Here is a 24,195-nt window from a genome sequence, read left to right on the forward strand (position 1 = left end):
GCCTTTCTCGATTTCTCACTAGCGCGCGAACTAGCCTTGGAACTATTTTTGGAACTGGACTTGGAGCTTCTCTTCGAACTCTTTTTGCTACTTGAACCGACTAGAGAAGGTGTGACATTTGGCACTTCTTCATTAACATAATCTTCTTGACGAAGACCCGCAGAAGCTTCGTCCGCGATACGTTGAACTGATTGAGACCATTCTTCGAAGCGTTCGTCGAATTCCTTTTTGCCAGTCAAAACGCTGTGCCAAGCATCAAACGCTTCTGATTTCAACACGGGATCATCAACAACAAATTGGTAAAATTCGTCGTAGGCTTGAAGACATCTCGCAAATGCGATATCAACATTTTCTTTTTTACCACAAGCTTCGTGATAATTTTCGGCGTTTCGCATTAATAATTCGACGTCTTTGTACAACTTGTTTAAATTTCCAAGGTGACCAGCTCGAGATTTCTTTAGGGACAACATTCTTTCATGCCTAACGGCTTCGGTGTCGAGACGCGAACTTGGTTGTCGAGTCCTTTCATACTCATCCATAACTCGTCCGTTTAACGGAGCATCCGTAGACACAAATGACATAATTCCACAGGAATAAACACACAAACGGACCAAGTAGCTCAATCCATTACGTCAGAAACTGTAGCAAACGCACCAGCAATATAACTTAAAATTCAACGTAAATTTATTCTTGTGGACGTAACTTAATTACCAGTGGTTTCTAGGACATAAATAAAGAAATATATGACACTAAGAACAGAAATAACAGCATACAACAAAGGAAATACTAGAAGACAAACGAAGGAAACGATATGTACCTGACGATTTGGACACGCGGCGAAACGAAGGACGACAAACGAACGTAGCTTATTAGATATAAACGAATCTTTCCGTGAAGAAACAATATGCATAAAACCCGCGAAAAGGTGACTTAATATACACGGTAGACTGGGCCGAGTATTACATAATCGCGGTAGACTGGGCCTAGGGATTGGTTTCTACAAAGATAAAACAATAAAGAAGCTTCAGGAAGGTGTGAAGTCGCTGACCAAGCAGGCAAACGAAGAAAAGCAAAGATCAATCAAATTGGAAAGTCACAGTAGTCGAAACAACCTGAACTTCTTTAATATACCCGAAGAAAAAAATGAAACGTTTCAAGCATCTGAGAAATTCTTAGGAAGTTCATGCAAACGGAATTAAAATTAAGCAAAGAAGACGCAAAGGAAATATCGTTCGAGCGTGTACACCGGATCGGAAAGGCAAGTTCCACGGCTGATTCAAAACCAAGGCCATTAATCGCCAGGTTCACGTATCACAAGGAGAAAGAATTCGTGCTAGCTCGAGCGAAGAATCTTCGTGGGACAAGCTTTGCAATTGCTCGCGACTTCCCTACCGGATGGTTTATACAAAGTTGACGACTTCCATAACACTGCAGGGGATCTTTTGATTAGAAGTGAGCCCAAGGGGGGTGGGGAGGGGGGAAGAAACTTCAATTGTTACACGACTTAAAAATGCGGCATAGCGGTGCCGAGCAACCGAGGGTGCGCAGTAGCTATCAAATGGTTGCTATGGACATAGTGAATAGCTTGACAAAGTTCTTTGTCTAGTTCGCATCTTTTGGTCATGACCGTGCACAAAACACAATAGCTATTTGCAGTTTTTTTTTTTCATTTTATGTTTGCAGAACATTAAAACAACAAACGGTGATAACGGTGGCCAGTCTGGCAAAAGTAAGGCTTGCGAATCAGGTTATACTTTAAATCAGGTTATACTGATGCGAATGCGAATCAGGTTATACTTAAAAACTGCAATGATTCTGAAATGATTTTCCATTAATTGGTTGTTTTAAAAATTGACATTTAAAAATGTCAACCGTGAAAAATTTTTCGCTTGTTATTCCACGTCGCCAAAACATTCTCAGTGACGTGAAACATCAGGTGAGAAATCTGGCAGAAAATGCAAAAAGCATCTCAGCGGCGTGAATCACCAAACGCAAAAACCGTCACTATTCGCATTTCACATGCATGCAGTCATTGATATTTAAATATTTCTGAGAAAAACAAAAACTTTGGGTGACGTCTTTCTTAGCAACGGCTTGATTGTCTTGATTGACACAGACTTGCACCGTTTCCCGGCACCGCTATGCCGTCAAAGAAAAGTGCCGACTTTCTTCCCCCTGAAGTGAGCCACTGTGATTGGCCATCTGTCCTCGCTTCTTCTTCTGACAGCGTTTTCCTATTTAGTATATTTAATGCGTTTCTAGAACACTGAAATGATATCTTAAACACAATGGGGCTTTTGTATCTTTTTATACAAAACATTTTAATCCAAGCACAGTTAAACATTAACAGCAACGGAATCGATGTTGGGAAACTTAAGTGTCAGTCCGGCTTAAAGCGGTCCTCTTGACTTCGCGCCAAAAAAAAGTTTCCTTTTATTTTTTGCCTGTGAAAAGGCTTTGGTCCATACATACAAAAAGGCAATAAATTATTTTCTAGTTCTTTATCTTCGCTTTGCTACAGGCCAAAATTGAATTTTGGCCGACCAGGTAGTCAAAGGGCTAAATTTCGACCATTTTGTGAAGCGTGCTATGTCCACAAAAATGCACTTGACGGAATATCCTTTGGCACAAACTCTAAGACACCTTAATTTAGTTCACTTACGAAACGAGGAAAATTTTCCGAAAATTCTAAGCATGCCAGCGCTTCTGAAAGACACCATACTCTGAGGTCTTTATTCACACGTTAAAATGTAGGTAAATACAAGAGAATAAAACTCAAAAGTTTCAACATAAATTGGAGTAAAAAAGCACATCAATGCAATCTTCTTACCTCAATGAACCGTTTTCTACTTTCAAACCGGTGGGTATCTCCTTGGATTGCACGCGAGAACAAATTAAAATCTGCCATAATCAGTGTGTTTACATAATTGTCGCTCGTGCCGAAGCTGATTTGCATACCCTTGCACTCGATGAGAAAACTCCCTCAACCGTCCAAACTCGATTAAATACCTTTAGAATATAAGGAAAATGCTTCTTTTGATATTCCTATACCATACAGATCCAGCGCTGAGAAAGAAATTGTGTTGAAGATGACCAGAATACTCGCGGTGTGCGAGACTCCACAAAGTCGCACTTGTCCAACAATATTGTAAATTCAATTCGCTACCGTAGTATGTCTAGGGGAAGAAGAAGAGTCGAAATTAGCCATTTAATAAATATAAAACGTGTTAAAACGACAAATTGAATTCTGACAACGCGAATCGATCATGCAAAGACAACTTATAACTTTACGTCCAAAAACATCACTTACAGGTTGGACCAGGTTGCTTACTGAGGAAGCGTAGTCGCCAGATACAATCAACAAGCTTCAATAGAACTGTTTTATGTGACAAAAATGCATTAATTTCAATTCATACTTGATTTTTTTCATTCCACAAACGTTCATTTGGAGCCACAATGCAAGTTATGTGCTTCGAGATCCGTTAGAAACTTTTGTAGTGCGGTTGCGTCACAGTAATTTGCAATGTCACGCAAATTGTAACGTATTCTTATTAGCTGTGTGGTGTGAGGTGAATTGTTTTTTGAGAAAAGAATAAAAGAACAGAGTAATTTACCTCTGTGGTCGGGCATTTGGGATTAAATCGCTAAATGACAGAACAGGAAATAAAACAAATGAAAAGTGTTCCGAAAAAGAGACAGAGTGTGCTAAACTGTTTTCAATATCGAAAGGAACTGAAAAATGCGACCCGAAGTTGCATTTGTAAGTATTCAGTTTGATATCGGCACTTTATCTCATCTGTGAGAAAAATTGTATGACCTGCCAAATATTTTTTCCAACTAGATAGGACTGAGGCAAATGAAAAAGAAACTGATTTATTTCTACGAGAAACCCATAATGGTTATTCAACTCTTTTGTACTTGGAGGTGGTTTTATTGATTTAGTAGCGCTTCAGCAGGGATCATATAATGGAACCATGCCATCATTGTATTTTTTATTACTTTACTTATGTATTCTTCAGAAAATATGGGGAATTTTTACTACACGAGAAAAGCGCTGGGTAACCCCTCCCTCCCTTCCCCCCCCCCCCCCCCCCGAAAAAAAGTCTACCATCACCATGTTTCTGAGCACCAAGACACACTTGCGAGGGATGAACTAGTTGATTTTTATCTTCATCTCTCGAGCAGGTATACGTTAGTGGCCAAACATGATGTTTTAGTTTTGAAACGTGAGGGGGAAGGGGACTCATCGTACTCCAAGCCAAGCACAATGACATTCCTTCCCCCCTCCGTAGGCGGGGGGAGCATTCCCCTACTCAAGTTTCCCAAAAATTATTTTACAGTGTCCTGTGTGTCTGTAATTACTTGTGACAATACATAACTAGGCAGTTCAGACGATCCTGCTTCATGGTGCTTTTTGAAGGAATTCTTTAGAAGTCAGAAGGCATAAGAGACATGAGATGCACGCTCTGAAGTCGTCGATGCCACAGGCTCTGTAAAATACAATCTTCGCAGATTGCAGACCTCTCCTTGTAGCGTTTTCGGGAAAAGGAGTTTCGTTTAAAGTCATACACCGCCAAGCGTGTATTTTATGATGTGCTAGCGAGAAGGGGGGGGAGGGAAGGGGGGTGGGGGGCTGAGCCTTCCCAAGTTTTTGTTTGGGGGACTTTAGTCAGGCACCCTGCCCCCCACCTCCGCCGCCTATGTAAATTAAAAAAGTAAACGTTGTAACGGTATTCTTGTATTCCGTACTCCTTCTGACACGTTATCGAAAATTCAATGTCGCAATGCTAAAGGCCACTTGCGCTCACTTTGAACTTCCATACAAAAGGACTTGGTGTTGAAAGAGTGCAGCAGTTATAAAGAGCTGACGAAACTGCTGACAGATATTCGAGAGATGAAGATAAAAATCAACTAGTTCCCTTTCAAGTATGTCCTGGTGCTTAGAATATGTGCTTTAAAAAAATACAATGATTCTGAAGCGCTACAGATAACACCATCTCCAAGTAGAAACAGAGACTCAAAAGAGTTGAACTGACCATTATGGGTTTCTCGTAGAAATAAATCAGTTTCTTTTTCATTTGCCTCAGTCCTATCTAGTTGGAAAAAATATTTGGCAGGTCATACGATTTTTCTCACAGATGAGATAAAGTGACGATATCAAACTGAATACTTACAAATGCAACTTCGGGTCGCATTTTTCAGTTCCTTTCAATAGGCCATTTCCGAGTTACGCTTTGCCTCTGTTTTATGCACCTATCAATGGTTTGCCCCAGGATGGGGGGGGGGCAACCCCAGGGGAATTTGAAATTTTTTAAAATCCAGAGTTGAATTCCCCACCCCTGGGCACCTAGTGAATGTCAAATTTCACATATCTCCTCTTAAATTTCAAACCCAGCAGACCATTTTAGATGTCAAAATCCCTACCCGGGGAGAACTTACGATGTCAAATTCCCGTGGGTTGCCCCCCCCCCCCCCATCCTGGGGCAAACCATTGATAGGTGCATTAAAACGAGTCTACGTGCGAAACTATTCAAATGAAAATCAGTTTGATTTGCATGAAAATTGGCCTGTAGGTGAAACTCATTTCCATTTGAATGGTTTCGCACGTAGACTCGTTTTGAAACAGAGGCCAAGGGTAACTCGGAAATGGCCTATATTGAAAACAGTTTAGCACACTCTGTCTCTTTTTCGGAACACTTTTCATTTGTTTTATTTTCTGTTGTGTCATTTAGCGATTTAATCCCAAATGCCCGACCACAGAGGTAAATTACTCTGTTCTTTTATTCTTTTCCCAAAAAGCAACTCATCTTACACCACACAGCTAATAAGAATACGTTACAATTTGCGTGACATTGCAAATTAATGTGACGCAACCGCACTACAAAAGTTTCTGTTTAACGGATCTCGAAGCACATAACTTGCATTGTGGCTCCAAATGAACGTTTGTGGAATGAAAAACATCAAGTATGAATTGAAATTAATGCATTTTTGTCACATAAAACAGTTCTATTGAAGCTTGTTGATTGTATCTAGCGACTACGCTTCCTCAGTAAGCAACCTGGTTCAACCTGTAAGTGATGTTTTTGGACGTAAAGTTATAATAGTTTGCATGATCGATTCGCGTTGTTAGAATTCAATTTGTCGTTTTAACAAGTTTTATATTTATTAAATGGCTGAATTTCGACTCTTCTTCTTCCCCTAAAGATACTACGAGAGCGAATTGAACTTACAATATTGGGACAAGTGCGACCAGTGAAACCGTCAATATTTACTTTGTGGAGTCTCGCACGCCGCGAGTATTCTGGTCATCTTAAACACAATTTCTTTCTCAGCGCTGGATCTGTATGGTATAGGAATATCAAAAGAAGCATTTTCCTTATATTCTAAAGGTATTAATCGAGTTTGGACGGTTGAGAAAGTTTTCTCATCGAGTGCAAGGTTATGCAAATCAGCTTCGGCACGAGCGACAATTATGTAAACACACTGATTATGGCAGATTTTAATTTGTTCTCGCGTGCAATCCAAGGAGATACCCACCGGTTTGAAAGTAGAAAACGGTTCATTGAGGTAAGAAGATTGCATTGATGTGCTTTTTTACTCCAATTTATGTTGAAACTTTTGAGTTTTATTCTCTTGTATTTACCTACATTTTAACGTGTGAATAAAGACCTCAGAGTATGGTGTCTTTCAGAAGCGCTGGCATGCTTAGAATTTTCGGAAAATTTTCCTCGTTTCGTCAGTGAACTAAATAAAGATGTCTTAGAATTTGTGCCAAATGATATTCCGTCAAGTGCATTTTTGTGGACATAGCGCTCTTCACAAAATGGTCGAAATTTAGCCCTTCGACTACCGTCGGCGGCCCCTGGTCGGCCAAAATTCAATTTTGGCCTGTAGCAAAGCGAAGATAAAGAACTAGAAAATAATTTATTGCCTTTTTGTATGTATGGACCAAAGCCTTTTCACAGGCAAAAAATAAAAGGAAACTACTTTTTGGCGCGAAGTCAAGAGGACCGCTTTAAGCCGGACTGACACTTAATAGCGGAGCTCGCAAGGCGCCGAAGGCGCCTTGTGCGGAGCCCCATAGACAGGCAAATGGTATGAAAGAAGGAACACTATGGAAATGAGTTTTCATGGTCAACATGGATAGCGGCATGGTTCGCGGGCGCGTACGGCGTACGTACGTACGGAGTTGCGCAACATGGCCGCCATAGTTTGATGGTAGAAATAGTGAAGCAAGAAGGCTGTATAAAGGCGGCCGTATAAAGGCGGCCGTATAAAGGCGGCCGTATAAAGGCGGCCTTTAAAATTTAAAGAGGTTTGAAAAGAAAAACAAGAAGCAATGAAACAAAATGTGGCTGAAAATTACGTGTAGAAAGTAATCGACCGCCAAAAAAGTGGACATTGAGAGCCATAATCGATCGATGACTTTCGTGTCTATCTGTAAAGCCAGCATCGTACATGAAGGAGCATTCGAAAGCTAAATCGGGTTGATATAATAAACAAACCATTTTATTGCTACGGGGTAAAAAAAAAAAAAAAAAAAGGAAAAAAGAAAAAAAAAACTTGACCCTCTGGGATTTGAACTCACGACCTCCGGATCCGCAGACTGGCACCTTACCGATTGAGCTAATCCGACAGACTCTGAAAATGCACGTTGAATATATCCTATATTAATGTAATAGATATTGTGGAGTCTACTAAACTGCTGCGAAACTATAACAGGATCGCGAAACTATTTTCTATTGCTAGAAAGCAGGTAATTTACTGTACTCTAAAGTAATTTTTCGTGCCATGAGTAATGATTTTGCCCCGCTTTAAGATTATTATTTCTGTCGTACTGCTGACATTCGGTTTAACCGTGAGCTATTTAAATTTGTCTTGAACCTATAAACCGCCATAAACATTAGTACTTTGGCCGCTTATTCACTAGAATGAAAACATTGTAAGCTCCAGTGAAAATTAAATAAATGGGGAGCTCCGCTTTTAGGCTTGCCTAAATCTATATATTAATAATGAACTGCTGAAGAGTGATCTTCAAAGTTAAAAATAAGCCAGTGGCTGAACTACGAAAATCCCTTTAATCGTGAGCATTTGTACTTCCGTTTGGCTCTATTTCCAGACGGTCGTGATTTACTATCCGAGATGGACTGCATTCAGCATTCATTCATATCTTATTCTTACTAATTTTCGCGAGTACTAATTTTCGTAATTTTCGTGTTTTTAAAATAATCCTGAAATTTAATACGCGCGAAAAAACATTGAGTGAAATTTTAACACGCGAACATTTAAACCATATTTTATATCAAAACAACAATTTTAGGAACTGCAACTTTCTCTCCTTAAAAATATAGTTCCGGCTTGTTTTCGACTACTGCCCTTCCTCTAATTACTGTTTCCTTCAGCTTGTAAATCGACCAAGACCTCTTAAATAAAGCACAGTCACCTAAGTTTCCGTTTTCAGACTCCTTGTAGTAACATTGAGTAAGAGCTCTGTATATTTCCAGTAGCTCCTTAGTCTTTGAAAAACACTGACAAAATAGCAACATTTTATACACTTTTGCTTTAATGTTTCTTGCAATCGCAAAAATTAATATTCGCTAAATTTGGCTCCCGAATTTTTGCGAAATTAAGTACACGCGAAAATTAGTTAGAATAAGGTATTTACGTATATTTGAATCCCTACCGTGGAGAAAGAAAGAAACCAGCTGGGATGGCATTCGTGGGGGGCTGCTGTCGCATCGGCGGCAGACGAGGATGGATTGCGTAATCTTCTGGTCGGCCTCAAGAGTCCTCAGGGGCCCGATGAGAATAAATAGTAAGTAGTATATTTGATTTTAAGACATGTATAAAGATAAGTAAGGAGAGTTGGGGCATTGATGCTGCAGCGTAATGGAAAGATGTGCTCATCCTTAGACAACTAAGAAAGTTGAATCAGTGGCTTGCCTTTGGCAGACTTAATTTCGTGCAGTTTTTCAAAACAACTTCAACTTTTAAAAGTTTTCTTATAAGATAAATGTGAATTGCCTGCAGTGAGCTACAAAGCTTTATTTTAATGCAAATGATACTAAGCATGGTAATTTCAATAAAAAAGCAGACACAAAGAAAAACAACTTTATTTGAACGATTCCGTTTTCGGGTCACCATTGTCCTCCGTAAGGATAAAAAAGCAAACTTCAGTTATGAAACTGCTCCTTCTTCTCTTTTTGTTATGGCGTTCGCCGTCTTACGGTGAGTTATTTTTTATACATATTTTCTTATATTTCTACTTATTATTATTATATAGATAAAAGCGAAAAGATTCACCGATATGAATGATGACAAATGTTTGATAAAATTTAGAACTTTGTTTGACAGTATGCCATGATTCCAGAGTTTTTTGCACCCGATTAATAATCTTAATCATTTACGATTGCATTTTCAAAGTCAGTTTTATAGTCGTTCATCCAAGCATGACCTGAAACGTTCGATTATTTGTTACTATTCTTGACATTTCTTATAAGTTTTTTTGAGTTTGGAGGCATCTGGCGATTTCTCCTACATAGTATAGGTTGTCTGCTAAAATATAAGTCGATTCGTGAGCTTTCGGATAATTTTATTCAGTCACTGACTGCACTGAAAACTTTAAAAGTTTCAATTTCAATCTCAGTTTGTTCCGACTGATTAATTTCAGTTGCAAACTCCAAGCAGGTTTCTAGTTGAGTTTCAGTCTTTAAATTCAGAAGGGCACGGTGAGGAATATTGACAGAAGAAGGAAAGAGAATCTTCCATCTCTGCTGCACTTTTTTTATGTGTATTCTTACAAAAAAATATAGATACTGGTTTCAGTTTGATGGTTCGAAGAAACAGCGATTAGAATATTAACGTACCGTTTCCTCTGAAAATTTTCAGGTAACCATTGTTTTTAAGATAGCTCACTGTTGATTGATGCATTACTTAACTTTACATCTTGATCACGGTTTCGAGGAGTTTATTTATTACCTCAGCAAATGTCGATGTTTACAGACCACTCGTAACTACTAAACAGACATTTAAGGCAATCCATCTGATGGCTGGACATCCCCGTCATTTTTTTTTTCGCCTTAATTATCTCCCTTACAAAAAATATAAAGGAAAGAAAAAAAAAAAATTTTGAAGAACCTTTTTTGACAATTTAAGTTCATTATGGGAAAGTCATGTTTTAAAAACCTAGTTTTGCAGAGTATTTGATATTTCATCTTAACGTTTTTCACTCATTTGACTGCTCTTGATTAGGTCTAGTCAAATATTGTATCCTGCCGAGTCGCAATTTCATTGGAATGAGAAATAGAACTGTGAAAACAATACAGTACATTACTTTGCTTTTAAAAGCTCGTGTCCTGCAGGTCACAGATGACAATGGCTTACAAATCAATGTTTGATGCACGCAGTGATATGTTTCGAATAAGACTGCTTGTGTAACATCTGGTCCAGGTCTGAAAGACAACTGATCTGTATGCATAAATAATGTATGTAAAGAGATTACTCCATGGAAAATGCGTGCGTACAAGTTTTATTCACGAGTTGAGTAGTGTCAGAAAATGAACCAGTGAGCGCAGCGAACGAGTTCATTTTTTTATACAACTCAACGAGTGAATAAAAATCGTACGCGCGCATTTTCCATGGTGTTATTTGTTTATTCTATAGATACTGAGGATTTTAAAAAGCAAAATCGCTCGACGTTTTATCAGGTATACGCGCGTGTTTAGGAAACCCATCCATCTTCCATAAACTAAAATAACTAAAACATCTGTTTGTCTTTCAAAATCAAAACTTTAATGAAGTAACACAAGAAATGAGACGTCAGTTTGTACTCTCACAACTTTCACAGAAGCAACTTTTGATAAAGAAAACCTGACCTAGGCTTGAACAAAACTTTCAAGTTCGACTTCGATATATAAATCAGATTAAAACAGCGGTAAACGCTGAAAAACTCAACGCAAATTCGTGCAAACTTTCACCAAATCAAGTCAAGAAAACAGTCTGCAAAACCAAGGACAAACCTGCAGTGTCTTAGTCATCATCTGAATCAAAACTCGCTACAATCCCTCGGAGTGAAGACGCCTCGTGTTCTTGTTCTTTCTTTGTGCGAATTTACTCAAAGGTTCATTCAACTCCGCAGGAGGAATTTCGACTATCTCGCTTCGTGCTTCTCCTTTTGTTTGAAGAAACGCTGTCAACAAGGCCGTCTTGTTTAGTTTTCGTTATAGTGTTTTGATTTTCCTTTTCTGCAATATTATAAGACTCAATGGGGCCGTTTATACTGAGACACAAACCTTGAACTTGTCGCCATGTCGCCGGTGTTTTCGACGAGAACTCAAAATGGCGATACGGTGTTGTTCACTAGTAGATTTACGTCGTTCCCGTTTGTGATTAGACGAACGACATTTTTTCACAAGTGAGTTTTCATCGTTCGCGTTTCCTATTGACTAATGCATTTTACGTATCATTTATACGCAATCGTTTGTTCGTGAGTAAATCTCAGTATCTATGATATACAACTAATTCGAGAAAGGTTGTCGGAAAAAAGCACAAACGTGACCGAAAGGTGGTCTGGGTATTCACTGTAATTTTAAATATTGGACTAGAAGAAATGTACAAGTTTGTATTTTTGAACTTAAAGATTTTGTTTTTCCTCTTTGAAGGCCTTTTTTCTGTAGCTTTACTTTTACTGTCGTATGTCTTTTAGTTCAGAAAATTCTTCTTAAATTTTGCGTGGCTAAAAGTACGTTGTTTCCATATGTCTGAAGAGAAAGGAAACTTTCGCCCTCCAATTAGTATTCGGCACGTGCAGTAGCTCTTTATACTACCCATACTACCTTTCAGTCTTGTCGCGTGCACTTTTGTGCTTTTGTCCGACAGCCTTTCTCGAATTAGCTATAAATGTATGTCTGTAAGAGGTTGTCCTTAAGTCTTGGACCAGATGGTACGCACAAAGCAGCCTTCTCTTCCCAGCAAAATAAGTAGTTCATTTGTGGTTAAAATAAAATAAAATAAAATAAAATAGAACATAACATGGCATAACATCACATTGCATCACAAAATATAACATAACGTAGCATATACTATACTATAGTATACTATACTATACTATACTATACTATACTATACTATAGTATACTATACTATACTATACTATACTATACTATACTATACTATACTATACTATACTATACTATACTATACTATACTATACTATACTATACTAGACTAGACTAGACTAGACTAGACTAGGCTAGACTAGACTAGACTAGACTATTTAACAATTATTCCACGAGCGCGCGTTGGGTATGAGATGGTAGATAGCCAACGAGGCGCTACGCGCCTCGTTGGCTATAACGATCTCATATCCAACAAGCGCGAGTTGAATAATTGTTTTATTAAAAACGCCCGACGAATCGCAATATTTGAGCTTCCCAGCTGTTTTCATTGACGCGGATCAGCTACCATATTTGTGGTCAATGGTATATGAGCTCATATATCATTGCCTGGGCGTTTTTAATAAAACAATTATTCCACTCGCACTTGTTGGATGGTTGCAAGTTTGAAAAATTAAACTTTGAAACAATTCGTACTTTATTATTGATGCTCAACAGTACCAGCACTTCGTTGCCGTAGTTGCACTTACGTGTCCCCTCCAACTGGATTATTTGCCAATCAAGCTTGCCTCAATTCAAGCTTCCCAGAACAAGTCTGTGCTGATTACGAGGATCATTGCATGGCTATAAATACTGTAGCGGAAGTTGCTGTTTTAAGGCTTGAGCTCAGTATAGGGGGTTGTTATAATTCCTCTTATTGTCAAGGCGAGCCCTTTGACTGTAAGTTTATTATTCTTTTCTTCTCATTTAAAGGAACTAGGTCAGGATTCGTGCATGCGTAGTGCGAACCAAGAAACCTGATTAACGTCGGGCCGCCGTTCATCTACCTTGCAGTCAAATTTGACACAATCTACTGTGTATACTATCCAAAGTGAAAGTATTAATTATATCTTCATTAATTCTGCTTGTTTTTGGTGGAAAATAAATAACAGACAGTTTTATTTTAAGTATTACTGTATTGAACTCTGTTGTGCTATATGAAGACACTGGGCGCTTTCCATTCGACCAAAAATTCTGGTTTGAGTTTCCGGAAAATTCCAGTGGCGAATGGAACAGCATTTTCCGACTCTTCCGGTTTACTGCACGGAAGGCAAACAAAATTTGCATATGGTAGTGCGTCGAATATGGACATTTCTACGGTGCATTTAAATAATGCACTGTGGCAGGTTTGCTGCACATATAACTCGATATTTTTGCAAATAAAAAGCATTCCGAGCACTGAAAAAACCGCCATGAATGACATCGTAGCCTCGAATACAGGGATCTTTCAAAAGGCACACAAGCAACGAAAACGTCGCCAACCCAAAAAGTTTAATGAACAATACAATGGCGTAGCCTGCACGCGCGTTAGAAATATTTGTACATTTCTTTGCTGCCGCCTGCAAAACAACAACGAAAAACAACCGAGTTAACCTAAATTTTTTATTTGGAGTTTCAAGAACGCTTTCTTAACACATGTAGGTGCTTTCAGCTGCGCAAATTGCTAAATTTTCTGCCGAATGAACTTGGGCTGAGTGTAAAATGGTAATTTTTTTCCAAAATTTCCGGAAGAAAGGACAACCTCGCAAGGTAGACCCAAATTTTCGAAAACAATTTCCGGGAACTTTCACTTCCATTTGATTTTGCTCCTGGAATTTCCGGGGTTTTCGGTTGAATGGTTCGCATTTCGAAAAGTCAACACTTTCCGGATTTTCTGGAAACTTTCCCAGGAAATTTCTGTACCATTCGCGCTTGTTCCGAAATTTCCGGAATTTTTGGTCGAATGAAAAGCGCCCACTGTAAATCAATGAATAATGGAATTAATCAGAAATCAACCACGGGCCATTAATGGGTTTTTTGGTAATAACAATCCATCAGTTATCTACTGATTATTTAAAAATAACTTTTTTGCAAGTTTCCCTGCACAATATTTGGCTAGCAAACTTGTTCTGCAATGAACTGCTGGAAGGTGCTTGTCAAAGTTACATTGCATCACATGTCATCAGATCACATGGGCATGACATGACATGGCATAGATATAACATGATATTACTCGACAAGACAAGACGTAACATAACATTACATACGCTACGTGTAAATATGGCTTAATTTTAACAAGAACAAACAATCCGTATTTATCTAACATTTTCAGTCAGCTGACTAGTACTGGTCAAATAATTTTATCGATAGCTCCGAGATAAAGTCGAAGAGTAATCAATGAAATGAACGGCAACAAGAATGCTTAGTGCTAAATATTGTGACCTATTGTTTAACTATTAATTACTCATTGATTATTGACAATAATCAATAACTAATCAATACCAATTCAATTCATTAGCCATTGATTACCCATTGATTGAGCTTAAGTTAAATCAAGAGTTTTCCCCTCTGCAATATATTGGCGGTTTTATAACATTGCTCTGCTTCTATTTTACTAGACTGTGATAACTTCAATATGACAGCGGGTGGCACAGTAAAGTCCTGCTCGTACTGGTGCTGCAGTGAGGATCTTTGCAATTATGTTGACGCCACCAAACCCAGCAATTCCACCCAACTTCCGACGGCCACCCTTTCCATTCACCCGACGGCAGTCAGCACAGTACAGCAGCACAGCACAGCAGTCAGCACAGCACAGCAGCACAGCAAGGCAGTCAGCACAGTACAGCAGCACAGCAAGGCAGTCAGCACAGTACAGCAGTACAGCACGGTAGTCAGCACAATACAGGTCGAAGCCACGAAGGTCGTTCCCACGACACATGGGCACCGGAAAAATGGCTGTAAAAGCTTGATAGCCGACTGGTTTGCAACAGTTTTTTCTGCCTCCACCCTGCTCTTTTTTTACATGGAACTTTATTAAAGACAGCCGTCAATCTCAAGGGCTTTAGCAGATGTAGCAGATAGAAGCAGCAAAAGGTCCTTAATTGTTTTTTGATTGTGCAAATTAAACTCGAATGACTTGTAATCCGATGTGTCGCTTTAATTGTGAGATGAAAATAAAGTTTTGTTGTTGTTGTTGTCGTTGTTGTTGTTGTTGTTGTTGTTGCTGTTGTTACAGTGTTACTGAGATCTATGGCTTTCCCTGAGCGAGGTTTTTAAACCATGAAGTAGGTACTATTATCTCCATTTCGGTTGCCCTTCTTTGCCTGAGCAAAGAAGGGCAACTGGGCATGTAAGGTTCTAAGCGTGACCCAGCGAAGACTTTTAGGCAAATTTGCAATCTGATTGGCTGCCGCCAGCGCGGTTTATTTTTCGATTTTCTGTCTTGGGAGCGCGCAAGTAAAACTGCCGAAAACAAAAACCATAAATAAAACACTTTCACTGAGCTTTTTGTTGGCGGAATAGATCGGTCTCTGGGTTATGCTAAAACAATAAAGTGGCTCGCTCTCAGTTTTTCTAAGCTTTTGATAGTTGGCGAGGGGCATCCATTCTTCGTTGCATTTATTAGCCTTTATAGCTGATAGAAATAGTTGGCTAGCATATTACCAACTTTGACGTGTCTGCTAATCATTCACTGAGGAGGCATGTCGACGCTCGAATCTTTTGTTTTTCGTTTCATCCCAAAATGTGTACTGAATGACAGTTAAAAGCTATAGATCCCTTGAATGAAACACCGTTCGCCATGCGCAGAAAGCGAACTTTATTCGAAATCGAAATTTAAATTTCCCGAGTATCTTATATGAGGCGACAAATAATACTTGACAAGCTGATTTACCAATTAAAACAACATAGTTAATAAAACAATAATTTGATACCTAACAAACATCAGGTTCCAGATATATAAAAATTCTTTCGTGGTCAAATAGATAACCTAGCACTAAATAGATGGCTTAAATTCAGCTATAGGAAACTTGTTTAAAATGTTTAAAATTTGCAGCGTTGACTGGGAAATAGTCGCCGCTCTGCGTGAAAAGACTTTTGTGTGGCTTTGGATCCCAAGACTTGCAGAAAAAAGGCGTGTTACGGGTTACAAGTTTAAGATCGAATACTGAACTGAGAACGGGTAACCGACAGTTTTGTGTTAAAACCGAATTCCAAAGAAAAATTAATCCCCTTTTAATTAAACTGTACCAATAATTAGGAAAATCTTGACACGTTCAATTCGTGAGAATAGAACACTAATAACAAGGTTTTAAAAAAAATTATTTATCACTGACAATAACTGGTGTCGCTTTAAAACAGAACGCTCGAACAAAAGAAGCTCAAACAATTTCAAGATAAAACCGTAAGTTATTCCAGGAAGAGAGCATCGCCGACCACCTTTGGGAAAAGAACGTCAAAACTGACCATGTCGGCCTTTACACAAACAATTGAATGGGCCGAAACAATCTCCTCATTACATCTCTAAAGACTAGCTGCCTAGAAACAGATTGGCTAGGGAAAATATTGCAAAACATCCGTTTTTATAGCAAAAACATATCAGTAAATATTCACCTCCAGTAAGTACTAAATTTCAATCAAGAACAAGAGTGTACAACGTTCAAGAATAATTTATCATAATGTATTGTCTAATTCATGGTACTTTTTTGCCCAGTCACGGATAAATCATAATATGGTACGTGATAAATGAATTGATTAACATTCATTCTAACAGTTTAAAGATAAAAACAACCCCATATAACGTCACTTCAACAAAATATATGGTAATAATTTGGAATTTATTATGCAAAGTTTTAGTTCCAAAACATCGAATTTTTTTAATAGTTTAACACTTGGGAATGGTTTAGACGTCGACTCTGACTAAAAGTGTTTTTAAAATATCTAAGGCATCCTTGAGGGTGGTAAAGGGTATTTTCGTGATCCATGATCGGCCCCTTTTTTTCCCGTGAAATGTGAAATGGCTATTTTTTTTCTCGTGAATTGTGATTTCTATAGTAGCCGTGAACCGTGATTTTCCAAAATTATTTTTTGGGAAATGAGAAATAGATGTTTATTTCGCCGTGAACCGTGATTTTTACTATGTTTTTTGTTATTTTCGACATCCGTCATTGCGTAATGAAAACAATAATAGTAATATTGTGTGACGTGATAGGAGAGAGTGGATTTTGCGAGCACCGCTCTCGAATCAGTGAAACGAATGACGCAGTGGTCAGCTTTTTACTTTACACACACGACATCATATTATCCTGTGTCCTCAACACAAATTCATCTTTAAGATTTTCCATGAATGCCGCAACAAAGCCTCCCTTTCATGAATTCAGCCGACCAAGATCTGATGAGAAACTAGGCACACACACGGTAAGAGCATTAGACAACGCACCGACCAATAAGTATAAAGCTGGAACTCTTCTTCTAAATATGTATCAGTCCGCTACCCATCAAGGAGAATGGTTAGAATTCAAAAAACCAGGTAAGAGAAGGCACGTCTACATCGAAGGACCCAGGAGAGAATCAGCAATCCGAATACGATGACAACTCATCCGACAGCGATTCTGTTGATTTTGTAGAAGAGGAAGATGGTGCTGTTCATTACATAGAACTCAGAGCTTGGTTTCGTTTTTGAAGCGCCCAGAACGCGAGGCGGACGAATAGTGAAAACCTCAAACAAGGCTTTGCTTTTGATGTAACTTTTCAAAAGTAAGGGTACTATGCTACTTATGTCAGAAAAACCTCTTTTTTCGTGAAGCGTGAAATGCCATTATTATTTTTCGTGAATTGTGAAAGGGCCGATTTATTTTTCGTGAAACGTGATCTATACCCCCCCCCCCTCCCCCCTTTACCACCCTCATCCTTCACTGCATTTATTAACCGTTTGTTTAGAACAGAAAGGGTTTCCTTACGGTTGGCTAATGTATTACCATCTTTAGACATGTTTGCTTATCAGTCGCAGAGAAGGTGTTTTGATGCTCGCATCTTTTGTTTTTTTCGTGCATTATTGTTACCTCGCGTTTAATTTCCACAAATAGCAGATCTCACCTGGCACCGTGATCCATGTTCTAATGTCAACATACAGTAGAATAAGAAAGTACTAACGCTTTTTGCCTGTTAATCAATGCAGCTGTAATTGACGTTCGGAACTACTTATAGATTTTTCTTTGTGTCACAAGGAAGCAATCAGTTAATTCGCAGCAGGCTAATTTAATTTCGAAATTTTACTTTAATTTTCGAGCTACCATCTGCCAGGATATTTGACAAAACACATCACAACACTGCGTTATAATTTCAAACCGTAGCACGAGTCAATATGGGCAACGATACTCTTTCTGAAACTATTGTCGTCGTAAGCTTTGTCTTGAATGTACCACTGATGATCATATCCATTATTGGCAACACTCTGGTGCTAGCTGCCATATTGAGAACTCCTTCGCTTCGCTCACCGTCGATAATTTTACTCTGCAGTTTGGCTGTGTCAGACCTTCTTGTTGGAATTGTCGTACAACCGGTTTACGTTGCATATCTACAAACAAAAAGTGGTTCACTCTACCGGTTACTAACCGTAATGGCCTTTTCTATATGTGGTGTTTCGCTTTTTACTATAACAGCAGTTGGCATGGATCGATTCTTGGCTCTTCATTATCATATGCGATATCCCAATTTGATGACAACACACCGTGCTTTGTATGCATTAGCAACTCTTTGGTTTATTTGCTTCCTGTTATCACTTATTTCCATTTGGAACACGAGTTTATATTTTATTTTTTTAGCTTTTAACATTGTCATATGCATTTTCATTTCAACTGTTTGTTACATTAGAATCTTTCGTATTGTTCGTGTGCATCAGATACAAATTCACTCGCAACAACAGGCTTCGGAAAGTAATGCTGAAAATAATCAGGACATGCTGCTCACTTTTATATATAACATCGTGATGATTCTGTGTTAACATCGTGATGTTTTCTGTTTTAGGAGGAGGCAGCGTGGCCTAATGGTAGGGCGCTGGACTTGTAATCCGGAGGTCCCGGGTTCAAATCCACCTCCCTGCCACTAGATGGATTTGTGTTTGGTGGTCCCAGATTCAAATTCTCCACGCTTTGTAAATAGCCAGCTGGTTAGCCTCCTGCCAGCTGGGATTTTTAACTAGTTTATGTTTGATTTATAATATTTGTTTATATATTTACAGTGTCCCCAATTAGCACAGCCGTGCTAAATACATTGACACTTAAATAAAGTTATTTATTTATTTATTTATTTTATTTTTATATCCCGACATTTATTGGCGTATCAATTGCAGTTATTTCCCCCAATCGCTGGACAGAAGCGTGGATGTTGGCAGAGACTGTGTCATTTATGAACTCGTCCATCAATCCATTTCTGTATTGCTGGCGCCTTCGCGAGCTTCGGACAGCAGTTGTAAAGACAGCAAAGCAGATGTTATGTAAAACAACTGAGGAAAACCAATAAGATATGGTTAACATGTCGATCAATTAAAAAATCTGATATTTTCTTCGCAGTTGGTATGATGAGCGAACTGACTTTGACTGAATTCTAGCTGATAACACTCACCGACGGTAATTGTTTCTTGTGACTTCGTTTTAAAACGGTTACCATGACAAGCAGCGAAGCCCTTTGTGAAGGCAACAGACGTGGCTCTCTTCAGTGTGAAATAAAATGTGACTTTTACATTTACAGAGCATATGTCTAACGCACTAACCGATTAAATTAAGTTCTGAAATAGCCCACGTTTGGTAAGGTGAATATAAAGTCATAAACCAAGCTTTTCGACCAATCAGAATGTCCCATTCTTGAATTTACCTCTGGAAATTATACTAAATAGAGGATAATACATGGTTGCGCGGAGATATGAGCCTGTCATGAAAGGTCTATCAAAATTTTGTAGTGCTAGCAAAATTAGGCTTCTGCTAGAAATGCTCGCAAAATTTTAGTGGGTGCTCGTTTTCTCGTGCTCGCATATTTTTATAACTGCTCGCATGCTCGGTTTTTAGTGGAGGTATCTTTTTTGTCAATGCTAATACTCGCAAAGAAAAACGCTGCGCTCGCATGCTCGCAAATGCTCGCAAAGACCATTCGATACCCCTATATGAATTTATCTTCGACTGTGCAAATCGATATCGCGAACGAGTGGGCGCAGCGAACGAGTGAGATATCGATTTGAACACGAGAAGATAAATTTCATATCTCCAAGCAACCATGTATTATTCTGTTTATTATATAGGCCTATTAATTACGATGTTTTTGACGATTTTCCGAAGATTTGTAACGTCCTAGCTTACCGAAGATTTCCGAAGATTTTCAAAATGTTGTCCGAAGGTCGAACGAATGTTTCCGAACCTTTTCCGAACTTTTCCGAAGATTTCCAAAGATTTCCGAAAATTGCCGAAGATTGCCCAAGGTTTTCAGAAAACGTTTCGAAATCGATAAAACACATGTGAAGATAACCATGATAAAATGTTATTCTCACGTATGAAGATATGTTTTTTTTGCCCGAAAGATTTCCTAGTATTTCATTGATGTTTATATAATAAAATGTCCTATTTTTATTTCAAATATTCTTTTTTAATGTTTTTTCTTTCTTACATTATTTCAACGTTCACTTTTCCATTTCATCGTATTATTCATCGTTTTTATAGCATCAGATTGCACGCTAACCCTTCGTTTAAATTGTAACGTCATTATTTGTAAGACCCTGAAGAAGAAGTCCAGTGCCTTTCGAATTATTGGCATTGAAGTTTTAGTCCTTTGCCGTTAAATCAGCCCTGCTCTGTTGCGTTATAGTATGGCATAACGGCTAACCAACCTGCCCACTGGTTTTGGAAAAACTGCAATCTTCCAGTTGTGAAAATACACGAAGACGAATTTGCCTCTGTCTTGATCATGCGGTCATCGACAAGCAGCTACAAGCATCGTCGTCTGGATCAAATCAAGGATTTCAAAGCGCAGAGCTTACGAATGCTCTCGCCATAAAAGATAAATTTCACGATTAAGAGAGTACAGCCTTACGACGAAATCAATAAGAAGATCTCAAGTGGTGCGTGCTTATATTGAAAGAATTCAGGCGCTCTTTTGAAAGGATTTTGTAAAATAAAAAAGCTGTGTTGACGCAAAAGACGTACACTCCGTTACGCCATTCGCGCGCGCAACCAAAGAATATAATTTCTCTATAAATGTAATAAGTAAGACATTATTGTAAAACAAATAAAATAGCCTTGAAGGCGAAAGCAACTCCGAAACGAAAATCTTGGACCGTATTCGAGTATTTGTTGCATTACACAAGCGGAACGCCGTCAGCCATTCTGTTTCGTGAAAGTAAATTGAAAGCCGCAGTCGGCAGCAATTGAAGAAGCTTCCGACTCCAGTGAACGCTGGAAGCACATGTCGAAATTTCCATCGCCCAAGGAGAATCTCACGTCTGCCATGATTTCTTCTAAAGTCGGTTACCAAGGTTACTCCCGCGAGAACCAATTTGATTGACAGGAAGCTCATGTCCTCAAAAAAATATAGAAGAGTCCGCATTCTGTTTTCCTTGATTGCGTGATCTGATTGCGCGCGCACTCTTGTCTTGCCCGAATCCTTCCTCGCGCGTCTTAAACCCTCGCCGAGCCTCGCACTCCCTTACTAAATTCCGAGAGAAAAACAGACTGAAAGCAGTCTATGTTAGACTGGTCCTTGCTTACACATTTAGTTTTTAATTTCAAAGCATGAAGTAGCTACTATTATCACCGGTAGCTAGCTTCTGTCGATTGAGCTCAAAAGAGTAGCATATTAGGCTCTTAGCAGTGCTAACAATTTTGCGAAAATATGTCAAAATTAAGCCAACTTCTTCCAATTATGCTATTAATATTAATTGAAATCACAAAGAGAATATTTTATTCTAATGGAACAACAAAAAAATCAGAGGTAACACGCGCAGTAGATGGCTAAAAAGCTTAAGGTCGACAGCCGAGCTGTGTTCCAGCAGTAACCACTTGACGCCATCTTGCTTTTACATGTTGTAATTTGCATGATTTGAACGAGCCGACGACCTATCTTCAATTCGTTACACTCGCAATTTAACGGGTACACATTACATCTAGTCTGATGGAAGTATGGGGTATTTTGGATTTATAGAACTAAAACATACAGCTAATAGTACTTTTATACCCCCTCCCCCCCGAAATTGAGCATTATGCTTTGTTATGCTAACAGTGCTACATGAGATGTTGACACCAACAAACTGTCTTGACAATGTTAAACTGAATGATAATGTTAGCTCAGATTCCTATTTATATTCACGACTAACAAACAAGATGGGTGTATATCGTAAAAAATGTTGTGGTTATTCATCGTGGTAGAGTACAATAATAAAGTATTTTTCGTTTGTCTCACGACGTAGTCACGTGTGATGGAGATCGCGACGTTTCGACTGCACACTGCTAGTCTTCATCAGGCGATAAGGTCGACTGGTTGTGCGTGAACTTATAAAGCACGCCGCTGCGCTGTGATTGGTTGGTTTTCAACAGCTGTGATTGGTGCATTTCGATCCTCGCTGTTTCTGTGTCCTGTTGTTCCCTCAGCGGTCCGCTGTCGCACAGTTCTCCTGTTGTTGTGTTTTTTGATCGTGGGCATCCATGCTTCAGGAATTTCAATTCCATTATCCCTGTTGATATTATTATGGTGAATTATTATGTGAATTGCCTCTTTGACCCTGCGTTTGTACCAGTGTGGGTCGCGATCAATAAACTTTACCTCATTCCAAAGTGGGTAGTGTCCGGTGTTGTTGGTGTGTTCTGCAACGGCGGAGGTCTGGGTACGGGCGAGTCGGATGTCCCGGTCGTGCTCTTTGATTCTGTCTTGCATAGGTCTTCCCGTCTCACCGATGTAAACTTTGCCACATTCACAGGGAATCCTGTAAGCAACGCCATCTTGCTTAGTGGAATCAACAGCGTCTTTCGGCCGTACTAGGTGTGATCGTAGTGTGGTTTCCGACTTGAAAACAGCCCGCACGCCTTGTTGTTGTAGGCAGCGGCGAAGTTGTTCGGAAAGACCTTTGACGTAGGGCAAAACCGCAGTGGATTTAAACTCGGTCGCGGGTTCAGCATTGATGCTCGATTTTCTGGTCTTGGTGATCTTCTGCAAGAAAGAAAAAGGATAACCATTAGATACAAAAACAGATGACAGATGTTTTTTCTTCTTGGAGATAACAGATGGTTTTGTTACGAGGCGTTTAGCACGCTCGTAAAGACACTTAACAATACCGCGTTTTACTGATTGAAGGTGATGTGAATCATACGCTAAGTATTGATCAGTGTGCGTAGGCTTCCTGTATACGCTGGTGGTGAGGCGGCCGTCTGGTTCTCTCGAAACTGCGGTGTCAAGGAAGGCGAGTTTGCTGTCACTCTCTGTTTCCATGGTGAAACGGATGGAAGGCTGCTAGATGTTAAGATGTTGTAAGAAGCTATCGACATTTTCGCGATCCAAGATGGTGAAAGTGTCGTCTACGTAGCGTTCCATATCTTAGGCTTGTAGGATGATGAAGTTATAGCCTGCTCCTCAAAGCTCTCCGTGTAGAGGTAAGCAATAACAGCGGAAACCGGGCTTCCCATGGCTGCGCCTTCTCGTTGTTCGTAGATTGATCCGTTATACTGAAAGTATGTGGATCTCAATACGAACGTCAGAAGGTCAGCGATCTGAGCAGGTGTTAGCGTTGTGCGGTCAGCAAGGCTGGGGTCGTTCTCTAGTTTCCGTAGCGCGGCTTGTACAGCGCCGTCGATAGGAACGTTGGTAAACAGCGACGGTACGTCGAAGGACACCATGATCTCGTGGTCTAGGATCGTCTCACTGCTGATGGTGGATACGAAGTGGGCTGAATTAGTCACCGTGAAATCCGAGTTACCTGTTAAAGGAGACAAGATGTTAGCTAAGCAGGCGGATAAATCATATGCAAAGGTGTTAACACATGATACAATAGGTCTTAAAGGTATATCGTCCTTGTGGATTTTTGGTAAACCGTAGATTCTTGGCGGCTGTTTGTGTCGAGGTCTGATCTTGTTGTAAACGGCCTCTGGTAGATCTCCGTTTCTTTTCAGGGTAAGCAGCTTTTCAGACAGCTTCCGGGTCAAACGGTCTGTCGGGTCTTTGTTCAGGCGCTGGTACGGTCCGGTCTCGATCAGGGTAGACATCTTAGTGCGGTAGGTATCAGCATCCACGACTACGCTTGACCCGAATATTA

General features: G+C 39.4%; 2 protein-coding genes and 1 long non-coding RNA gene across 3 annotated transcripts; 1 reads left to right on the forward strand and 2 right to left on the reverse strand.

The window, feature by feature from the left end:
- The first annotated feature begins 9,130 nt into the window (after positions 1-9,130).
- Positions 9,131-14,949, forward strand: LOC144629782 (uncharacterized). The gene is made up of 3 exons (XM_078487991.1): positions 9,131-9,228; positions 12,612-12,833; positions 14,531-14,949. The coding sequence occupies exons 1-3, from the start codon at positions 9,180-9,182 to the stop codon at positions 14,947-14,949; spliced, it is 690 nt and encodes a 229-aa protein (XP_078344117.1). The 5' UTR covers positions 9,131-9,179.
- Positions 14,950-22,731: 7,782 nt separating this feature from the next.
- On the reverse strand, positions 22,732-23,411 carry LOC144629531 (uncharacterized). The gene is made up of 2 exons (XR_013566391.1): positions 23,222-23,411; positions 22,732-23,096 (listed from the first exon to the last, which is right to left on the reverse strand). It is a non-coding gene; the product is annotated as an uncharacterized LOC144629531 (long non-coding RNA).
- Positions 23,412-23,461: 50 nt separating this feature from the next.
- On the reverse strand, positions 23,462-24,145 carry LOC144629783 (uncharacterized). The gene has a single exon (XM_078487992.1). It carries the CDS (start codon positions 24,143-24,145, stop codon positions 23,462-23,464), a length of 684 nt encoding a protein of 227 aa, XP_078344118.1.
- Between the last annotated feature and the right edge of the window lie 50 nt (positions 24,146-24,195).

The sequence above is a fragment of the Oculina patagonica genome, chromosome 11 (assembly GCF_052425735.1).
Source record: "Oculina patagonica isolate OP01 chromosome 11, crgOcupat, whole genome shotgun sequence".
Lineage (NCBI taxonomy): Eukaryota > Metazoa > Cnidaria > Anthozoa > Scleractinia > Oculinidae > Oculina > Oculina patagonica.